This window comes from Brettanomyces nanus, chromosome 1 (genome assembly GCF_011074865.1).
Source record: "Brettanomyces nanus chromosome 1, complete sequence".
Lineage (NCBI taxonomy): Eukaryota > Fungi > Ascomycota > Pichiomycetes > Pichiales > Pichiaceae > Brettanomyces > Brettanomyces nanus.
Window position 1 is genome coordinate 1,161,701 of NC_052374.1, and position 22,162 is coordinate 1,183,862.

Consider the following 22,162-nt stretch of genomic DNA (forward strand, 5'->3'; position numbering starts at 1 on the left):
TTTTCTCGTATCTTTCTTCTTATCCTTGAATTCTGTTTGCATGCACATCCAGTCCCTCTTTTGCCTTTTCTCTCACTGCATCTTCAACGATAACCCCTTCTTTCTTTGCTTTAACACTTAGAATGTCATTTCACTAGGCTACATATATAAATAAACCAAATGAATACCTATTTGAACGGTAGAAAAGTTGTATCGTAGATTCATTTACGTATATATGTGTTCAGCTTATGTATTATCCACCATCATCTCCATGTATATGAACTTTCGCCATAGTTCCCCGGCCTCCAGAATGATATTCTCGATATCCCTATTGGATTTTTTAATCGGGTGGTAATGCTGATCAATCGTATTTCCGTCAGCAGATACAAATGATCTTATCTCCGAGGTTTTCAACGAAGAAAGACGGTTAAAAAGCTGAATGATCTCAGACTGATCCAACTCTGTAATCGTGAATTCCTTAGATTTCAAAAATGCAAGTGAAACAAAAATCATTTGAATGTGCGGATCGATAACCGAGAAAGGAAGTTGAGGAAGTGCATCTATGTCCTCATTTTCGAGGCCTGAAATGCATAACGAGGCAAGGGTTGGCGTTAACTCCGATGAGCCAACGGACACCTGGTTCAATAGCGTCAGTATAGAAGACGATCTGCCGTGGTGATCCAAAGGATTCTTCAAACTAGAATCATCCACATAACCATTATTGACGGACAGATCGTCGACCTCTGGGTACCAGAATAAATCTGGACCTAACAGGCGCATCTGCTCATCTGTCAGTTTATGCAATACAGGTAAATCACGCTCAAAGTGGCGACAATTCACACGAAATCCTAAAAGCATATCCCACGTTCTACCTCTGTCGTATCTGGACCAGACTTTGGATCCACAGTATTTCAACCACCATAAGATCCAGTTTCCCTTGAGGGAATCTTCATCTGAAAGGTAGCCGTGCAACTCAGGCATAAGTTTTCTTAAGCCAAAAAAGAAAAAGGAGATCCTATCCTCGATTGTACCACCAAACTTTGGAAGTTGATCCAACTTTCTCTTCATATCCGAAGGTGATGTACTGTCGCTCGTATGACTACTTGCTGTAGTTGTGACAGGAGAAAGATGCGTATCCTTTTCAGCAGGATCCGGAGTGTGAAGAATAACAAGAACCATTCTTTCGTAAACTTCAGCAAAATTCATCGGCTTAAAAGGGTAAGGATCATTAGAATGTCTGGAATGGGATGTACGAGTGTCGTCCGAGGTCAAGCTGGAAGTGGCCAGACTAGAAACAGAACGGGGTGATCCGGAAATGCTAGGGGTTGAGTCGACAGTCAAGGAAGCGTTGGAAGAAATATCCGAATCATAGGAATCAAAGCGCTCAAAATAATTATCATTAACATTTCTAAGCTTGGTACCATTTTTTGCAATGTCATCTCTGCCACAGAGAACGTACTCAGAATTCTCTAGGGGAGGAATCCATTCAGCCAAACCCATCGCGATCCAGGTAAGACCAGAGTTGTACTTAACAATGGACCCCCATTTCTTGACGAATCTTACAATAGCACCCTCGATAGCCTCGAACATTTTATCTTGGATATCAAACAGGTCGTGTAATTCCAGCGTCATGCTTTGAGGCTTGTATCGCTCTGTATAACGAGTATACTTCTTCAAGTCAAACTTGATTTCCTTGTAGGGAATATTTAACTTGCCGGTATCGGCCTCTTTCTTATTATGGCCAGTGTTGTGTTCGTCATTATGATCGTTCACGGTGTCATTGTTATTATTCTTATGGCCGTTCTCCTCTTCTTCTTCCGCATCATCGTCATCATCGAAATCGGGTTCGATATAAGGATGCTGAACGTAAGGATGATATCTGAGAAGAACAGGCCATATCTTGTACCGCAATGAGGGAGGTAAACCTCTTTGCCGTGCAATCATTGCTAAGCCAGTGACATTTTTTGTGGCAATAAACTCCTCACAAAGAGTCATAAGTTCCGGAACCTCTGAAATCGGAAGACGGCCCTTGTAGCGGGGGCCCTTAAAGTCTTTGGAAGAACTTGAAGAGGAATAAGACACCTTACCGGTATCCTCGGACAAGGGAGAAACCTCCCTTACGGGAGAACTAATGTTCACTTTGCAAGGAGGCACTTCTTGAGAATCGCTTTCGGACTGCAAATTCGATACCGTAGTCATTGTAAAGATAAATCGAGAGATAGGATCAATGACTGCAGTTGATATATTGGATAGTCTGGTATCTTTTGCACGAAAGAAATCTAGTACATTATCAGAAACACAAGCGGAGGCAATGAAAAACGAGAATTAGGTAGGGGAACGTGATGCAAAAAGCATGGAAAGGGAAGAGAAAGGAAGGTGTTTGAGTAAACCTACAGATTTTTATTTTATTTCTTTCATAAAATGTTCCAAGTCCAGTTAGACTTTTTTTCTCCCTCGATTCTATTATTATAAATGGTCCGTTTGGCATGCGACTCAAAAGGAGAAAAATTTTGTAATGTTGGATCTCTCCTCGTAGATTCGATAGTTCGTCGCGTGCAGTTAATGAGTTGCTACTTCTGTAACCAGGTTGAGCGTTTGAGTAAGAAGGCGACGTTGAGTATACAATATCTGTCCATTTGCTGTAGTTCATACTTTTACCGCCTAATCTTTTAATTAACCTTCCCTCCGTTCCGGACTTTCGCGCTCTTTTCCGATCCTGCTGTTCCCGGGCCCATACGCGATTTGTTCCTAGTAGATGACAGTCGCGTGCTCGAATGGAAAGGGGCCTCCTCTTTTCAGCCACGTTTCACTCAGCTTGGTCGGTCCCTCCTGATTTAAATAGAAGGTTCGCATCCCTACACCTTTTGGCTAAGGCTAAATTTTTGCTAATCTAGTAGGCCTATGTAATAGGTAGTGTTTATCATCCCATTCCTCAAGATATGATCTGCTCCATATCAGGAGAACCGACTTCGAATCCTGTTCTTTCGCTGAAATCTAGAAGGATCTTCGATCGGAAGTTGATCTCCCAATACATCTCTCAAAATCAAAAGGATCCTATTAATGAGGAGCCCATGACAGAGGATGATTTGGTGTCCATTGACGATTCCATCAACTCCAGTATTGTCCTCACGAGGAAATCAAATCAAGACTCTATTCCGTCAATGCTTGCTATGTTTCAGAATGAATGGGACTCGTTATCATTGGAGATATTCGAGCTTCGCAAGCAGATTGTTGAATTGAAGAAAGAGCTAAGTTTATCTTTGTATAGGCAGGATGCCGCAGTAAAGGTGGCGACTCGGGCTGTTAAAGAGAGGGACGAGGCACGAAATGCATTGCAAGCGTTGGCAATGAAGATCGGAACTGGTGATATAGGTGAGGTGGACGAGGAATCCGAGGAACCAAAGGAACCAAATCAACCAAAGGAGCCAAAGGAACCTGTTGAGAAAATGGTTGGAGACAAGTCCATCTCGCTTACTCAACAATATGTTGACCTTCTCACCAAGGAGCAGCTCGTGCTTTTTTCTCGGCACAAGTCGCATAAGCACAAACTTCCGTTTAGCTTGAGAGAAAACTTTAAACTATCATTTGATGAGACAGCGTCAGTCGATCACGGCGAATACAAGGTGTACTCTAAAAGTGAGTTTAAGATTGCCATTGTTTATGAGAAGGATAATAGTGGCGAGATCTTTGAAATAGATTCAAAGACTAACGATCTTACCTTGGTCACAAATTTCAAAGTGGATCGTCGCAGTCAAATTGTTGGATTGAACTGGATTCACGACAAGAACAGTGATGACACCAAGTTGTTGCTCACCACAAAGACTAAAGTATTGGCAATATCTTGCAAGGATGGTAAGAAATCAGACTATATCAAATCTAAGGAGCAGATTAAGGCCACAGCAGTTCATCCCTCGTTACCCATATCTATTCAAGCGTATTCGGACAGATATACAATCTTTGACGGTAAAAAAGTCATCTACAAGTCTGCTAAGATCTCTGAAAGTGTAATTACTGATGCTGTCATACATAATGACGGCATACTAATGGCATTGGGTCATGAGAATTCGGTAGTGGATATTTTTGAACTCGTTCAAGAGAAAAAGCTCCTGACAATTTCACCTCCTGAAGATGGTTTGGGTAAATTGTCACAGATGCTGTTTGCCAAGAATGGTTACTGGTTATTGATTAAATACGGCGAAAAAGTGGTGGGAGTCTACGATCTACGGAAAGGCGTATTCCAGAATGTTATCAGATTTAATTCTGTGGAAGCTGGTCAAGTGCACTTGGATCCTGCCTCCCGATTGATGTTCCTAGGAGAATGGTACTCTGCCTACGAGAAGAAAACCAAAAAGTGGACCGAGCCGCAGACTCTTCCGGTGGAAGGAGATAAGGTGGATATAGAGGTGTTAGAAGGTGCAGATGGGTACCTGGGTATGATACTCAACAATGAAGGAGTGAAGGTGGGAAATTTGGGTATCACTGATTACAGTGCTGTGTAAGAAAGAAAACTTAATAGAGATGAAAAAAGTAATAATAAAAATTCTCACCAAGTAGCTATGAATTACACTAACCGGGCCCTTTATGGTTCTACTAACGAACCCTGTTAACGGAAGTGGTAATATATGTCTGTTTTCAAAAAAGGTTTTCATGCATTGAAGAATCTCCCGAGGTTGTCTAATGTGAAATATTCGGAGAAACTCATCTGGGAAGCTACAGACAGTAACAGTTGGGGGCCGACGAGTGTGGAATTGAATGAATTGTCGCACCTTACGTTTCGAATCAAAGACCTTTCCATTATATGTAAGTTGCTCATCAAACGACTGAAGGGCACAAATCCTGTTCAGGTGTTAAAAGCACTCACTGTTGTGTATTTCTTGCTTCAGACAGGTTCTGGCGAGTTTCTTAGCTGGCTCTATAGAGAAAAATACCTTATACGATCTCTCATAGAGTATCAGGTTAATACTACAAAAAAAAGAGAAGCACTAGCCAAAGTGTGCTCCAATGTGAGGCAGAAGGCCAGTGACATCTCGAGACTCTTGGACAATAAAGAGCTTTTACTCGCTAAAAGGGACGAGTTCAGGAATCTGCGACTTGACATGAAGCTACCAACTCCCCGATCATCCATTGATCTTCCTCCTACTCAGACTACAGGCACATCAGCAAAAAGTGAGGAACGAAGAGCTCGATCTTTGGATATATACAACAGAGGAGATATCGTTGATGGTGTGGACGAGTTGCTATCTAATGCAATTGTATCTACAGAGACTGAAGAAAAGTCTCGATCGCCATCATCACAATCTAACCCATCTTCTCCTTCATTGGATAAAGTGGTTTTCAGTTCTAGTAGGTATCCTGACCTCTCGCATACCTTGGCCAGTGTAGGCGCCGATGGAAGATCTAAATTAAGTAATATAGCAGAGCTTGAAGAGGGGGCGGACGCCGCGGGTTCCCATGGTACTACAAAGTACGATCTTCAACCGCCTCTAACAGTGGTCGTCAGTGTTCCAGAATCGGAAAACGTTTAATTGCTACAAAGGGTCCGATTTCCTTAGATACATATTACTAATACCATCCGATAATTTAATGCACCTTCCATTCACTTGTCTACCTTATCGTTGCATTGTTCCGCCTCGCTGTCAACTCGGAGAATTGCCGCTCGCTTTCCTCTAATTTAACCACCTTCAATTTACATTATGTCCATACTTTCCTAATGAGGAATTCTGCACAAGATTAATAAGTGACAAAAAAATTAAACTCGTGCTTAAATTGGGTAACAACAGATAACGCGGGCAATGTAGCAGTCATCTATAATTCTTTTTAATTCTTTTTTTGTTTTTTTTTGTTTTTGCCCTCCAATATTTATAATCCCATTAAATTCATCGTTAGTAAACATGTGTAGTTTTCTTTCAGCTCTTCTTTCTTTCTTTCTTCACTTCTATCGTTAATTAGATCATTGTTTTCCCTGTGCTATTATTTCAGCGAACGCCAGTGTCAATTAGTGTGCCAAAGTTTATTATCGTTACAACCTTACTGATAAGGATTAGAGATATAACAGATAATCATCAAATTTTTAAGAATGCAAATTTTCGTCAAAACCTTAACAGGCAAAACCATCACTTTGGAGGTCGAGTCCTCTGATACTATTGACAATGTCAAGCAAAAGATTCAAGATAAGGAGGGTATCCCTCCTGACCAGCAGAGATTGATCTTCGCTGGTAAGCAGTTAGAAGATGGTAGAACTCTTTCGGACTACAATATCCAGAAGGAGTCAACTTTGCATTTAGTTTTGAGGTTGAGAGGTGGTATGCAGATCTTTGTGAAAACCTTGACAGGCAAAACTATTACCTTGGAGGTCGAGTCCTCTGATACTATCGATAACGTCAAGCAAAAGATCCAAGATAAGGAGGGTATCCCTCCTGACCAGCAGAGATTGATCTTCGCTGGTAAGCAGTTAGAAGATGGTAGAACTCTTTCTGATTATAACATTCAAAAAGAATCTACTTTGCATTTAGTTTTGAGATTGAGAGGTGGTATGCAGATCTTTGTGAAAACCTTGACAGGCAAAACTATTACCTTGGAGGTCGAGTCCTCTGATACTATCGATAACGTCAAGCAAAAGATCCAAGATAAGGAGGGTATCCCTCCTGACCAGCAGAGATTGATCTTCGCTGGTAAGCAATTAGAAGATGGTAGAACTCTTTCGGACTACAATATCCAGAAGGAGTCAACTTTGCATTTGGTTTTGAGATTGAGAGGTGGTATGCAGATCTTTGTGAAAACCTTGACAGGCAAAACTATCACCTTGGAGGTCGAGTCCTCTGATACTATCGATAATGTGAAGCAAAAGATTCAAGATAAGGAGGGTATCCCTCCTGACCAGCAGAGATTGATCTTTGCCGGTAAGCAGTTAGAAGATGGTAGAACTCTTTCTGATTATAATATCCAGAAGGAATCCACTTTACATTTAGTCTTGAGGTTGAGAGGTGGTATGCAACTTGATTGAGCGTTTGTCTTATGGCGAAGTTTTTTATGTACTATCTACTTTTTTTTGTTGTTCTGGTCTAATTCAAAATGAAATCAGATTGCCATATGCTATATTTCGAGTACTGTGCTTATATGTTTCCAGGTGAATTCTTGAGCTTCTTCAATGTTCTCTCCGCTTCCATGGTGATAACGGAATTGATTTTTTCCTTCGCAAGTGTATCCAATATACTGGTAGCTTTATTCACAACATCCTCATCTATTTGCGGAGAAAGAGTCGTAGCCACCAACTTGGTTAATCTAATATAACTAACAAGAACGGACTGCAAGTTGTCGCTAGAAGATGAGCTCTTTGTCAACTCATTCCATACAGTCAGACATTTTTGGGCGAGTTCCTTTCCCTGCTGGCCCTTAAAGCCATCACTATGATCGAGTTTGTTGATGAGTTCAGTCAATATATTCATGATCACTAACTTAGTCTTAAAAGAATTGACCTCTGAGGCAATCGACGACAAATTGTCATCCAAAATATACCGAACCAATTGAAAGTTAGGTTCAGTCTTGTTGACAGCTATAATCAAATTTTCCAATAAGGAGTTTCTGAATTCCTCGAGCTTTGCAGCTCTCATCTTCTTGGAGCCGCTTCTATCTGAGTCTGAATCAGTATCCATAGAGTCATTATCACTATCACCATCCGTCGTTTCATATTTGGAGGGATGAAGAAGAGAATCTATCAACTCAATATAGGTGCTGTACATTTCTGAATCTTCCGCATATGTACCTAGGAATTTGCCAAAAGACTTTATGCTGTGCTTCCTGTAACTTTTGTTCTTTCTTTTAGCCTCCGTTATAATGCATTTACGCACCTTCTCGTAATTATCTTCATGTTCTTCAAGGTAATCCTTGTTGTTCACAGCCAAAAGTACCAAAGAATCAAGCAATTTCTCCTTTCCTTCATATGTTCTTCCATGTAGCGAGTCCAATAAAACTTTATAAAAGTCATCCAAGTACTGCGACAAAGTTCCCACCTGTGAGCCTAGCCTATCCACGATTTCAATCACAGACAAGCCAATGGTGTGACGAAGGCCAAAGTTAGCAGTATCGATGTTGCTCTTAATAAGCCCTAATATTTCTTTGAAATAGAGCTTAATAGCATTCGATCCAGAACCAATTGACGCATCCCATGCCTTCTTGAAGCCATCCGATACTTTGTCATCTAAATCATGTCTACCAATGTATGCCAACGGCAAAAAGTCGGATGCCACTGATTGAAACGTGTCCTTGGAGTACTTAGCCGCAGCAGCACATGTTCTAGAAGATACCTTCTGTAGATAATTGTTATCTGAAGGTGCTTCAAAATAGTATCTTTTTAATTTGTTCGATAGAGTTCGGATTTTCTTCGTCGGTGCGATTCTAATACAATATCCCGTTGCTATAGCGTATGATCCTGAAACTGTGTCATTATGATTTTTCAATTGGCTCATTGAAATCTTTAGTAGGTCATTTCCATATTCCTGAGCCAAAAAAAAGTGTTTCACAATTAAATCAACAATCACTTTGGAGCCAGTCACTTTTGAGGGTAGACCAACTGCATTTTTCACAGCATTGGAAAGTCTCTCCACGAAATCAGGCATTAGAGAAGCATCAAGTAGATTCATAAGCTTCTCAATGGCACCCATCATCGGTGATCCACCTACCATATTTAATCTCTGCATATCAATATCCTGAGTCTTAAGCTTGTACTTGTCTGCATTTAAACTCAAGTAGTTAACCGCTTGTGGCTCGACTGATGACATTACGGAAATCATATGCTCAATCATCTCATTGACAAAAGGTTTCAAAGAAGATGACGATGTCTCCGCAATCTTCAGTATGGTATCAAAGGCGAACGACTTCACGTCGTCCGCATCACTTAAAAGTCCATTATTACCAAGTAAAAATGGAATCAACTGCTTCAAGCTCTCTTCGGAACTCTTTCCCTGCTGAGAAACCCTCTTGACCATTGTGGTTGCTAGGTATCTGGTTAAAAGATTACCTTCCTTTCGCACGCTCTCCTTAATATCATCCATACTCCTAAATGCCATAGCCCAAATATCGCTGAGCTTGTCCTCATATCTCGTCAAAGGGAAGTGCCTTAAAAGATCGTTAAGTGCGGCGGCACTGGCCTCTCTCACTCTCCACTCACGGTTTCCCATACCCTTGAGTAAATCCTTGAAAATGATTTCAAAATTATCAGCTATAGTCTTGTTCGAATCGAGAATTAACGCGGACCAAATATCATCCATAGTCTTTGAGACAGACTTGCTGGGGTCAAATCTATACCTGTATAACTTTGGGATAAGTTTGCTCGAAAGGCTTTCATCTTTGCGTAGCATCTCGTCCAATTTAGATTTATCCAACACAGCTCCCAAGCCGTAGGCAATACCTTTTCTTGAGGACCAAAGGGCAGAGTTCTTGGCAAGAGACATGAATCTATACACCAAACTTGGATCACCAACCTCAGAGGCCAAGTTTAATATATCCTTGTAGGTTGAGACCGATCCTTCGTCGGTCTTCAACACGCCAGGTTCAAATAATTTTGTATCTCCACCAATGCTTCCACTGATCAACTTGCTCGTCCTATTTGAGTCCGTGAATGATAAAAGTAAATTGTGAGCAAGTTCATCCTTCAAATCATAGTCTCCCCTCTCATAAACAATACTTAAACCTCGAGAAGCAGATTCCTGGATCAAATCCTCACTATCAGTTAAAAACCTCATAAACGCCACTTGAATTTCGCTTAGTTTGCTCTTGATACTTGGCGAGTCACCGCAGTACTGGACCATGGAGAGTAACCAAATGCAAGCTGCCTTTCTCAAAGACGGTTTAGTGCTTTCACAGGCTTTTAGTATGGCACTCAAAACTATACGAACGCGGTCAATATCAGGCACTAATTCAGCTACTTTAACTGCAGCTTGTTGGATATCAACTTTATCATCCATAATATGTGATCTCCAGCCATAGGCAACAACCGTGAATGCTTCACCTAGGGAGAATAGATAATCAGAATGTTTTGTGGTGTGCGCATCGTATAAAGTCTGCTCAAACATCATCAATTCGTTGCCCTCGTTGGCTTCTTCTGATGATGCTTCAGAAAGTCTCAAGTGAGCCCAGGTCATCGCTGTTCTATCATCCTGAAGCTTCTTAACCAACGGCCTGAAATGGTCAATAATAGCTACCCTATAGTCACTCAACTTGCTGGTTAACATATGAGTCGGACCTAGACATCCGAACAGGGAAAGCTGCGAAATACAATCAAAGGATGCTCTGAATTTACCTGACGATGACTGGTAAGTGGTGGCAAGGTCGAGTATTTTCTCAAATCTTGTCGGGTCAACCAATGAAAGTCTTTTGGTTAGAGCCAATCGAGATATGATGAATCCAAGAGGCCTTATTTCCTCCGTATCCAAAAGTTTGTCGACGATCGACAAGACCGATTCATCAGAGCACGACACATGAGAGCATAAAATACCTAACATCTCAGATATATAACAAGAGGCATCATCCGAAAACGTCTTTCCCAAGATTTCCAGTAAAGAATCTACCTCTGAAACAAATCTGCTGATTGTTGAAGAAGGACAAAGTGAAATGAGCATTGCCAACCGCTTGCCTACCTCAAGATTTATGGTGCTCGAAAACTGCTCAAAGCATAGCTTCAAAAATATATCAAGGGAACATTCAGAAGAGTGCATGGAAGTATCTCCATCGCTGTCAACGTCGGTTACATTATTTAAGCTGGCAAGCTTTCTTACAATGCAGTTGCGGACATGATGATCAAAGTCAATAGCATTTTCTATTCTCTCTTCCCACTCGGAGTCTATTACAATGACAGTCTTCATATTCTCTACGGACTCCATCACTAAGCATCTCAATGTAAATATAATTGCCTTATCGAGATTCTGGCCCATACGTTCAGTGGCCATATACTTTACCATTGAATCAAATTCAGGAAATTTAATATCCTTCCTTAATTTGCGTCCAACTAGTTCTTCAGTGGATTTGAACTCTTTAGAGTTGGAGGATTGAAGAAGGCTAAACCAATAAGGATTGAGACCCTTGCTAGCCTCTTCAATGGTTTCTGGTTTGTCGTCTTTAGATTGAGCCTGGATATTTAGTAATCTTGCCTCGGGATCGCTAAAAGGAAACGCACAATTGATAAATTTAACTGCCATATAGCGAGCAGCTAGCTCATTTTCCCTTTTAACCGGTCGTTGATTGATTTCAGACTGGATTATTCCCTTGAGAAATTGTTTTAGCTTCTCCTTGGAGGAGGATTCCAGGTTAGGTAAGTGAACAGTCAATCCTGAAAGAGCATCTTGAGCAGAAGGCCTCAATTCCGGGATCTCTGTAAGAACCATGTCAAATAAAAAGTCAATAAAGGAGAAGTCTGTGATTTGTGACGACCTTCTAAGTATAAGGCCTAAAGCTTCGTACTGATATCGTCTCTGCAAAAGGTAGTCACTCATATTTGTGTTTACTTCAGCCTGTTTATCTTTCTGTAAGTTCGACATAAGCTGCAATGCCATGCTTGAGTTAAGATCGTTGTTATCTTCTATACCTGATGCGGAAAGTTGAGTGATAACCCAACGAATGAATTTCACAGTACCCCGCTTCAACTTACTGTACTGAGAGTCCAGACCAATCGACATCAACTTGTCAACGGATGGATCTTTGACTGCTCTTTCACTCTGGCATAAGAAGTTCATGATTTTCTCTTGCAATTGAACTCTCACTGCAGATCTTGAAGTTTGGGGGTCCCCAAGAAACATTGAGATCAAGCTGTCGACAAGATATGGATCTTCGTGGTTGATGCTTCTCCTTCGTAAAAGATTTGAGGCCAAATCGGCCACGGCAGAGCTTGTATCGGCAGATGCGGTGAAGAAAACAAGGGTGTTTCTTTCATTGAAGCCGTACTGAATAAACTTCAAGATGGCAACTTTATACTTACTCAAAGTGGCAGAATCAAATGTAATACCAGCATCGTAAGTGAAGAAAGTGCAGTCCTCGTTGGATAATCCCGGAAAGGAGAAACCCTTCGGTATACGACCTTCTGAATCGGAATGAATGGACTGCAAAAGACTGAACTTGTAGAATTTGTCAATCAAGTAATCCTCTTGGGCACGATTGACGCCATCGAATTGCATGAATTCTCTGAATTTTTTGCCATTGTCGACATTGATTTCAGAAGTATCATAGTTCAATATCAATTTGCAAAGAATATTGAACAACCTTGCAGAGATAACTGATTTGAAGCCTGATATACCTTCAATGACTTTAGGAATAAGCCGATTCCGATCTTCCTGGGATAGCCTAGAGATTCCCTTGGATAGAAACACTAAAGTGTAGGATTGGACAATGATTGGATTTTCCCCCTCGGGAATCTGGGGAAGTTGTACTTGTTTTAAAAGAGCATCTGTCGGTAATTGTATTGTTGGAGACGAATTGATTCTTGAAAGAAGAAATTGAACGGTTTTTCCAACCTGGCTCTTCACTGCTGCATGAGGAGAAGCAAATTTCAAAAGTAAAGGTGCCAAATAGATACCTAAAGAGTGTTCAAATTTGGCATCAGAATCTGCCAGCGCAAGACGAAGTTCAACCTTTTCGACGAGGGCCTTTTCTCTATCAGCCATAACTTACAATATGAGTAGAACACCTTGATCACGACAACAACGCAGGGAAGGGATAGCGTTGGATTTGATTACGTGGAAGATTCCGAAGGCAAAAAAATGACAGGACGGAAACTACAATAAAAAAAATGAGAAGAGATATGGCATTGTTTAGCGAACAATAAGGTGTCTAGCTGTACTGGAAAATTAAAGTTAATGGGCGACATGAAGACATACATTAATTAGCATTCTTAAAAAGCGAAACAGCGGATCATCTAGTTTATATAGATCAACTGGTTGAGCACCTGTAAGCTGTGTGATTATTGTGTGAGTAATTATTAAGTGAAAAACGTCAAGAGCCAAAGCCAAAACCAGTAGTCATTCATATCCTTGATGGTGGTCGCCATCGTCCGAAAAACTCGCTTGATACGGCTAAAATTCTTGGTGACAAGGTACGATTGCATATGGGCAGCATTTGCATATGCCTAAGATAGTTCTATTTTGGACTACAGATCGCCAAGACCTACCGCAAGCATATAGAGCCTTGTTAATATTTGAATCAAAATCCATTATTTTCCGGTTTAGGAAATCCGCATGCCTTACACGGCGCGCATGTGGGTAAATACTAAATTTCTTGATTCGCTCCCTCACAAAAGTTATTAAGTAAGTCCCTTTTGTGTTCAAGACAAAACAAAAGGACTAATAGAGGAGAGGGGGCATGATGCATGTCAGACTACCCGTTGTCCTCTAATAGAATAGCATTTGTGTCGGAAGTATTGCTTCCCGTTCTCTGTTTCTGTTGGATTTCTGATTTCTATCTTCTAGGATCTACTTTGTTTTTTCGGTACGAACGTTTCTACCTTTTATTCTACAGCACATTTTTTAAAGATGGGCACTACAGAATCTCGGTCGAAGAAACCCACACATGATCTTTTTGCTGAATCATCCAACGTGGATGAAACTTTTAGGTTGGCCAGGAAATTGGCAAGTGAGGAGCCAGAGTACGCTGATTCTCTCTCAGAAGAAGAAGAAGATGGGGTAGCTACTGCTCCTACTACTGCCGTGACAAATGAGCAAGATGTCAAGAAAGAAGGGCAGGGAATATATGACAGTAGCGGTAACGCAGAATTCAAAGGAAGCGATACCGATTACGAGACTGATGCCACTTTCGGCAACATCAAAGAACCCACTAGTCCAGTTGTTGGAGAATCCAAAAATACTGATAGCGAAATAAATGACGATTCACTAACAACGGAGGACAAAATCCTTCTTTCATTTGAAGAAGATTCCGAAAGCAAAACAAGGGGTATTAGTAGAGAGAGTAGTACCAATGGTAGTACCAGCGGCAGTGGCAATGAGAGCGCAGTAAAGCTAAAAGGTCATAGACTCTACTCTCTAGAGAAAAAAGAAGAAAGAAAGCCACGTGGTCGTCCCTCGGCGTGTATATTTGTCGCTAGTTTATCTTCTGGCCTTTCGGATGATGTTCTATGTCAATCAGTTACTAGTCATTTCGCCCAGTGGGGTAAAATTACTCTTGTCAAGGTTTTAAGAGACCCAGCAAATAGACCCTATGCTTTTGTTCAGTATGACACCGAAAAAGAGGCCAAAACAGCCATTTCTGAGGGTCAGCATTCCATATTGAATGGAAGAACTGTTCGCTGCGAGAGAGCCAGAGTTAATCGAACCCTTTATCTTCAAATGAATGATAAAGGTGTGTCCGCCAAAAGACTCTGCAAATTCTTGGAAGCATTTGGAGAGGTGGAAAGAATGGTAGCGGTTGATCAAAACTTTGAGGCACTTCCATCTCAAAAGGGTCCTTCCAAGAACTGGTTCGCAAAATTTGTGTTCCGCCAGGATGCCATTAGTGCCTTTGCCAATCTGAAAACAAAAGCAGCCTGGTGTATCGAATGGGCACAGAACTTAGAAGACGAATACGACGACATTCCAGATGTCACCATCGATAGGTTCTCAATCTTTGTTGGTCATCTTGATCCAAGAATCAGCAGACAGGAAGTGGTTGAAAGATTTGAAACGCATGGAATGATTAAAGAAGCTATTCTAGTGAACAGGCCGCTAAACAACTTCGCCTTTATCAAGTTCAAAGAAAAGGAATCTGCTGCCTCGGCCGTAGAAGCAGAAAATCATGCCCTGTTCAAATACCAAACAATTCATGTTCAGTATAGGGAGCTGTACAACAACTATAGGAAAAAATATGCGGGGCTCTCCTCCCATCGGTTGAATTTGGCACCTCCTCCTATCAATTTCAGGAAAAAGTACTCGTTTGGGTCTACCGATAGCAGACCAGGCTTAAGGAAAAGAAGCATTTATCCTTACAGAGATGATATGGCAAGAGGACTTGGGATGGGAAGTCGGCTCGCTCATAATGCATTACCAGTAGGGGCCATTTCGCAGCAGAAATCAAACTTCAGGAGCATTTCGGGGGGTGGACTGGCCCCCAACTGCATCGTTGATTCTCCCGGTGAAATCCAATCATATGCTATGTCGGCGGGGGGTGCTAGAAATAGCATAGATGACAAGGGAAGGTTGAAGCGTTTCAGTTTCACAAAAGTTGGTAACTCCTCTAATGCATCAACAAAGATTGCAGGGCTCTCTATAAATCCTTTCCTGCCTGTCGATGAGGATTCTTCTAAAGCAAATGGGAGCAATGCGGGATCACCTCTTGCCGCTAATAGGGAGATCTATCAAGACAGCGACACCATCAGGAGTAATGCGACAACGTGTTCAGGAAGTGCCACGAAGTCTGGTTATACGTACAGCACAGTTGATGGCAGAGAAAGTATGAACTCTGAATTGCTTGAAGAAATGAGTCAGCAGCAATATCCCCAACCGGGACCATATAACATGCCTTATTATTACATACTGCCAACAAAGGATATGGGATATATGGGAGGTCAATTTCCGACAATGATGCCGCCACTCAAAAATCCTCCGGAAACAGAGGAAGCCTCAAAGGGGGGCATTAGAGCAGTTTCATCAATGGCATCGGTGCCTCGAACGGCAAATTCGTCAACATCTCCAGGATATTACATCCCCTATGCAGGATTTTCTCAATCACCTGGGGTAGCACCACCTCCAATGTATCCATATTATCTCTATTATAACAACTGCGCACCTGGAAGCTCATTGGAGAGTAATATAGCAGTGCCGGGCGATCCAAGGGTGGTGCTGCATCAACAGCAGGATCCACAACATGAAAATCAGCATCAGCAAAAACAGCAGAAGCAGAAGCTTGAAGGCATGTAAATGGTTTACATTAACCTGAACTGCATATGCGCAACCTCCCTTATTATTTGCTTTATTTTTGTTCTTTTAATCATTCTTTGGGTTCTAATGGTTATCATATTTTTACAATCGTTAAATGTAGAGCTGTAAGAGTGTGAACAAAAAAAAAATTATGAAACGGGAAGAGATGAAGTTAAAGGTAAGTTAAATTTTAGTGAATATATCTCTTTTTCTGTTAACCAATGGCTTCAACTCTAGACAAGGCCGATTCTAAAAGAAGTCTGATGGCTGGAACTGAAGTTTCTAAATTTCTGGATTTGGTTCTAACATCTTCTGGTTCAGGATTAGATACCAAAAGTGATAGGTTAGTACAGGCTAGGAAGAGGTCTATGCCCAGATTCAGAGATCGTTTCAATCATGCCTCAACCATGTCATTAGCATTAAATAAAACCCCTGAGCTTCGTGCACTTCAATTTGATAGCTTTGTTAGTTTGAGCGATATTTTGACTTCTCATAAGACCGGAATTCCTCTTACGGGTATAAATCATGATTCTGATGATGAGAAGGAGAATGATGAAAACCGTGATGCGATTGAGGATGGATCTTCAAGGCTACTACTAGATAAGGTAACCCATTTTGTTCCTTTGAGAATGTTTCATTTGAAGAATTCTGATGGAGGTGAAGAGGATCCATCATTGAATGTTGGCAGAGAGTTAATTTTGGCCGTTGATAATCTTCCCCGTTCTTTGGTTGCCTCTGTTTCTGTCGTTGAGAGTTTATTGGTCTATGTTATTACAGAAGTGGGGTTGGGGTATAAGGTGAGTATAAAGGACAAGCCAGAAAATCGAATCCAAATAGTACCAGAATTCAGATGGAGTTTTTTGGATAATGAGTATGTAGCGGAGTCAAAGATGGTGTTTATTGAGTTTGAGGACATACTAGCACTTTATTTGTTCAAGATGATACTTGAAAGTTTGGGTGGACAATTTGAATCCGTTGTATTGAGTGTCAAGAAAGAGATAGTGCCTGCATTGAAGAAGTTGAAAGAGAGCATTAGCATTGAAATTGATTCAGAAGATACCAGCTCAGAAACGAAGCAAAATATTGCACGGTTAATAAAGTGCTCTGATATCCGGTATAAGCTACGCGGAGAACGGGAGATGGTGAATGAAAAGGAATACGTTAGCCAATACAGAGTGGATCCATCGGATCTTTCAGATGTTCCTTCCTACATGGTCGACAGTGTTCGACAAAACGTGATCGACTTCCGGTTACAGGTGATCCAGTTGGAAAAGAAAGAAAGAGAGAAAAGACAACTGGAAGATAAAAGAAAAACAAAGCTGAAGTTGAGACAGTTGTTTAATGAGTTGAATAATCAATCAGCGAAGGATCAGGGTGATAAAATGGAGGTTGACGAACTGGAGAACAATTTGGAAGATGAAGATAATGAAAATGAAAATGATGACGATTTAGATGATGAAGAATATGAGAAAAAGGTGCAAGCTGAAAAGAAGCAGAGACTAGAACGTGAATATAACAAGGAGTTGCAGCTGTCACAGAAAAAGGAGGCTAAAAGAAAGCAATTGTATGAGAGGTTTATCAATGAGGTTGAACATCATGTCTATATGAGCAAGGTTATTCCAAAATCAAGGGAGAAGTTTTTAAAAAGCTTTGTAAGCAATGTTCACGATTCTGATAACACAATTGATAGAAATCATGAATATTATACCAGGCACAACAACTATTTGAAATATAGAAGCAAACCCAAGGAGAAGGAAGAAGAAGAAGACGATAAAGACCGGAAAGAAGAAAATAATGATAGGGCTACCAGTAGTGAAGCTAATAAGTTCATCGCTAGCTTTGAAACCACTCGGGAAAAACCTGTCAAGATTTCTTTCAAGAAAGGAAGAAAAAAAGTTGAACTTGCAGGATTGACTACGGGGCAGCTTGAGAAAGTCAGAATCAAGGCTGAAGGTTTAGTGGAAAAATACATTGGTATCAAAGAGGACTCCTTAATTCATTTCATGGTGCAATTTATGGAGAAGAATTTCGGAAAAGGGAAAGGTTCTGTCGAATACAGTGACTTTGTCCATGAACTTGAGGAGACTTTAGATGAGGAAGCATCGACAGTGGCGGAGATATTATATGATTATGTAGATTCACTTTAGAATAGATAGTTGTAAAGATTTAATCATCTTGAATGTGCGCGATTGAAATCGGGTTTTTACAAGGTATTCTTTTTGTTAGTAGATCTGGCACATTCTCTAGAGTATGGTAGTATTGAAGGATTAGTATGAGCTTATATTACCTCAAGCAGACGGTATTTGCCTCTCGTTTGGTTGATTTTCATTTTCATGACTTCAATATACGATGTAAAAGAAACCATAACGAAGAACGGTACCAAGATTCCAGTAAGTATCCTCCGGGTAACTTACAAAGGCGACTCCTCACCCCCTTTGCATGGCAAGAACTTACAGAGCCGACGGAATCAATGGATATATTTTTGCAGGAAGACGACGACGAGGATAGTGAGATTCTAAGAGAGTTGTCCAACGATGAGAAGAATGAGGGTGACGATCAAGATAAAATGGATGTACAAGAGGACGATGCAGAGAACAATGATGAACAGGATGAGTACATATATGAGGATATTTACATTTCTTCCACTACGATATGCATCGGTGGAAAACGACGGTTTCAGTTCCACGGCTCGGTGCTAAGCGCATGCGTACTTCCCGGCAACAATGAAAGTAAAGGTGAAGATTCCCTTATCATAACGTTAGAAAGTGGATTTTTATTGATTCTCAGGGTCCAATTGATGTCTGATGGTTGTTTGGAGCCTATAATTGTACAAAGGTTTGGCCTTTCTAATGGTAGCAACGAATCCAAGCTTGTGAAATTGGGTTATCACGTGACATGCTTTAGGCCAGGGAATTTGGTGGCTGTCTCTGCATTTTCCAACGTGATTCGGTTGTTCAAGGTTGAGTATAATAAGTTTGGAATTCCTGCGCTTACAAGTTCCACCAATCTACTAACTGCTGGTATCATCCTAAAGACATGTTTTTTGGAACCTGCACGTGATGACCATGTCATGATCTTGAATCTCGTCTCTACTGATAACATGATGCTTCATCTCGAATTTAACGAGTTTTATGTGAGTAAGGAGTTGGCTAGTTCAGTTAAGAAGTCGGTTTTCTCTATGCTTTCTGTGAAATTTGAAATCCCTTATTTTATAGTACCATTGGAGGACACTAAAGGTGTCCTTTTTATTCAAGAGACCCAATGTTCCGTTCGAGGTTCGAGCTATTTTCTCTCTCGGGATGAATCTGACATGTTCAGTCTTAACTATCCGCTTACATCAACAGGAAAGGTTTTCAAGCCCACTGCTTATTACATTCCGAAGTCAGAGGTTACATGTCTTCCCTGTGAAGAGTATGACGATCCAGAACTCTGCAAGCAGCAGGTACTTGTTTCAAGCGCTCCTCATGCATTATACTTACTTGATATCTTCTACCATATTAAAAAATCAGAATGGCGAATGCAGCTAAGAAAATTGTTCACCCAGCCGGCGGCTTTCACTCATTTTGCTATGGAAGAAGTGGCCCCGCTGCGCTACGATTTGACATATACCAACGATAAGGGAAACTGTGAAACCAAAGACATACAGCTTGTTCCCAGAAGAAGTGGAAAAGAAGGTTATGCTATGAAAGTCGTCGGCAAAGAATCAACAGAAACCTGCTGGTTCCCGCTGTACGACTTCGCCGTGGTGGATTCGTTTGGATCCAAGTCAGTTACGATGACATCTGCCCAGGAGTTTTGGTGTCTTGGTCGAACAGGAAAGAAAAGTGCTCTTTTTTGTTTGAGAAAGGGTATACCTGCTTCCAAGTATCTGGTCATGTCGGAATTTAAGGGTGCCCAGAAATTATACATGTTTGTGAATGAAGAATCTCATTGCTATTATGTTGCCTCCTTCCCATATAAATCCATGATATTCTGCATTGAAGATTCCACTGAAGACAATGATGATGTAGTTATGGTTCTTGATGATTTTGGTACAGCAGAAGCGACAGTTCACTTCGGCAGTTTGGGCAATAATCGATTCATACAGATTTTTGAAGATGGATTTAGAATTGGTGGCTTTCAGAGATTAGATTCTATGAAGTCTTTCAAGTCTTCATATCCAATTGTACTTGCAGCATCGGATCAGTCCTACGTTGCTGTTGCCTACGAGTCTAAAAAGGAGGATAATATTGTGATGACAGTGGAGTGCTTTCGTGTGGCGGATAATACTAATGACTTGATTCCTGTAGCCATTGAGGCGGATGCTCTACATAGTCAGCTTTCGATGATACAGTTTATTAGAACAGGTGTCCGATTATACTTGGCTCTAGGAGATTTTGATAATGGTCTTCATTTTTATTGTCAGCAAGATGATGAGAAATTCAAGTATGTTAGTACGTTGAACATTGCATTTGCTCCAAATTCGGAAGAATGTTTTACTCTATGCCATAGTCTGTGTGTGGTAGATGATGAGAATGTGGTCCTCACCTCCAAGGATGGCTCATATATAGTGTTGAAGCACGATGAGGAGACGGAGAGTTTCATTATTGCGTGCACGGTGCATATTGGAAATTACCCCGTAGATATTGTTCCTTGTGGAGAAAAGGAGTTTTACCTTGTCTCTAAATGTTTTTGGAAGCTAGATCTAAAGCAGTCTGTCTTTCCTAAACGTATCTGGGTGTCTGAAGGCTCTGATAGACGCTGTATTTCCTGTGTTCTGCTACCGAGGTCGGGACAGGAATGGATATCTCAACATATGGATGATCATTTATTGGCTATAAGAGACGACGGATTGGATCATATATACGTCTCCGGATATGTGTCTTCGAACTATCGAAAAGTGAACCTCGGGGTACAGGGACTTCGAATGAAATACTACGAACACCAGCGATTGTTCATAGTGATTTCTGTCGATTTCCCTGATCTGAATAAGTTGATCTTCGTAGATCGTGGCTCAAGAAGGATTCTAAAAAGCGATGAAAAGGAAAATAATATATTCAGAGCGGACGAGTATCCAGTGACCATCTACGAATGGAAGATACCCTCAATAAAACGTGACGCTTACATTCATCACCATATCGTTGTGGGATGTCTTCAGAGGGATACCGGAGGAGGAAGCATAAAGATAATTGAGATCAAAAAATCTAGAGAAAATGTTGCTCTTCGTCTTCTATATTCTTGGGATGAGTCCGCTCCTGTTTATGCAGTCAATCAACTATCTGATTCTACGTTGGTTTACGGCTCTGGATTGAGTCTTCTCATGAAGAGATATCTTCCTGAGGAGAGCCGAATGGGAGATTCTATTAAAGCACACGAGTTTTTATCTATGGTTAAGGGAATTAGCGTGGTGCAAAAATCCAATGAGGTTCTTATTAATACAGCTAAAGATTCATTTTACAAGTTCAAATATGACGGAGATAATCTCCAGAGTATTCAGAATGGATCTGTTGCCAGAGTATTATCTTCAAATTCCATCTGTCATAGATCTAACTGGTCTGAGGATGATGAGAGCAATGTATCATCGGTAATTACGGTGGCAGATAAAGAGCATTGCACCGTCTCCACGCTGAGGTTGAAAAATTATGGGAACCTTTTTAACTCCTCTTCGACGGAGGTCAATGCAAAGGTTCCGTTTATCCCAAGAATCCTTGCTTGCGATTTCAGACCTGTATGGAGAAGCGCACGCAAAGATGGTACAAGAGAACAATCCGTGGATAGCTTTTTAGCAGTGGGAATCAATGGACAAATAGATCTCTTTACTTTGATAACCAAGGTCCAGTTCGATCTTTTGAAAGACTGTCAAGATCACCAACTTAATGCTACAAAAGATTCTAGGTTTCTTCCTCTTAGAGATCTCTGCCCATTAGAGTTGGTCGATTCCTCATCCAAAGGCCTTCTAGAAGACTTCAACGTGATTAACGGAGACTCTCTAAAGGATAAATTGGATCAAGTCGGTAACCTGAGGGTCGATGAGATTCTTCACATGTCCCAAATGTAGCATATTATTTAGATCTATTAAGGGTTTGCGTACTCTATTATGAATTTATTCCTCCTTCTCAGCCCTATCAGCTGTAGCCTGCTTCTTGATTTTGTCCAACATATCATTAATTCTTGGAGCCATCAGGGGTTGGCCTTTCCGCGTCTTTGCATTTTTGAACATCGCTTTCTTTTGCTCTCTCTTTCTTTCATCAAGTTTCATCTGCTTCACTATTTCTTTGGTTCTCTTCAATCTTTCTCGTCTCTTACGTTCTTTT

The 22,162-nt window shown here is 40.9% G+C and overlaps 7 protein-coding genes across 7 annotated transcripts; 5 read left to right on the forward strand and 2 right to left on the reverse strand.

Annotated features, from left to right (window-relative positions):
• Positions 1-225: 225 nt before the first annotated feature.
• On the reverse strand, positions 226-2,178 carry FOA43_000537 (uncharacterized protein; the record flags this gene model as incomplete). Its single annotated transcript, XM_038920867.1, has 1 exon — positions 226-2,178. One exon carries the CDS (start codon positions 2,176-2,178, stop codon positions 226-228), a length of 1,953 nt encoding a protein of 650 aa, XP_038776795.1.
• Positions 2,179-2,451: 273 nt separating this feature from the next.
• On the forward strand, positions 2,452-4,478 carry FOA43_000538 (uncharacterized protein; the record flags this gene model as incomplete). The annotated part of the gene is made up of 2 exons (XM_038920868.1): positions 2,452-2,458; positions 2,890-4,478. 2 exons carry the CDS (start codon positions 2,452-2,454, stop codon positions 4,476-4,478), a joined length of 1,596 nt encoding a protein of 531 aa, XP_038776796.1.
• A 19-nt stretch (positions 4,479-4,497) lies between these two features.
• Positions 4,498-5,504, forward strand: FOA43_000539 (uncharacterized protein; the record flags this gene model as incomplete). Its single annotated transcript, XM_038920869.1, has 2 exons — positions 4,498-4,506; positions 4,638-5,504. The coding sequence occupies 2 exons, from the start codon at positions 4,498-4,500 to the stop codon at positions 5,502-5,504; spliced, it is 876 nt and encodes a 291-aa protein (XP_038776797.1).
• Positions 5,505-7,091: 1,587 nt separating this feature from the next.
• On the reverse strand, positions 7,092-12,629 carry FOA43_000540 (uncharacterized protein; the record flags this gene model as incomplete). Its single annotated transcript, XM_038920870.1, has 1 exon — positions 7,092-12,629. One exon carries the CDS (start codon positions 12,627-12,629, stop codon positions 7,092-7,094), a length of 5,538 nt encoding a protein of 1,845 aa, XP_038776798.1.
• Positions 12,630-13,493: 864 nt separating this feature from the next.
• Positions 13,494-15,869, forward strand: FOA43_000541 (uncharacterized protein; the record flags this gene model as incomplete). The annotated part of the gene is made up of 1 exon (XM_038920871.1): positions 13,494-15,869. The coding sequence occupies one exon, from the start codon at positions 13,494-13,496 to the stop codon at positions 15,867-15,869; it is 2,376 nt and encodes a 791-aa protein (XP_038776799.1).
• A 221-nt stretch (positions 15,870-16,090) lies between these two features.
• On the forward strand, positions 16,091-18,016 carry FOA43_000542 (uncharacterized protein; the record flags this gene model as incomplete). The annotated part of the gene is made up of 1 exon (XM_038920872.1): positions 16,091-18,016. The coding sequence occupies one exon, from the start codon at positions 16,091-16,093 to the stop codon at positions 18,014-18,016; it is 1,926 nt and encodes a 641-aa protein (XP_038776800.1).
• A 125-nt stretch (positions 18,017-18,141) lies between these two features.
• FOA43_000543 (uncharacterized protein) lies at positions 18,142-21,906 on the forward strand (the record flags this gene model as incomplete). The annotated part of the gene is made up of 1 exon (XM_038920873.1): positions 18,142-21,906. The coding sequence occupies one exon, from the start codon at positions 18,142-18,144 to the stop codon at positions 21,904-21,906; it is 3,765 nt and encodes a 1,254-aa protein (XP_038776801.1).
• Between the last annotated feature and the right edge of the window lie 256 nt (positions 21,907-22,162).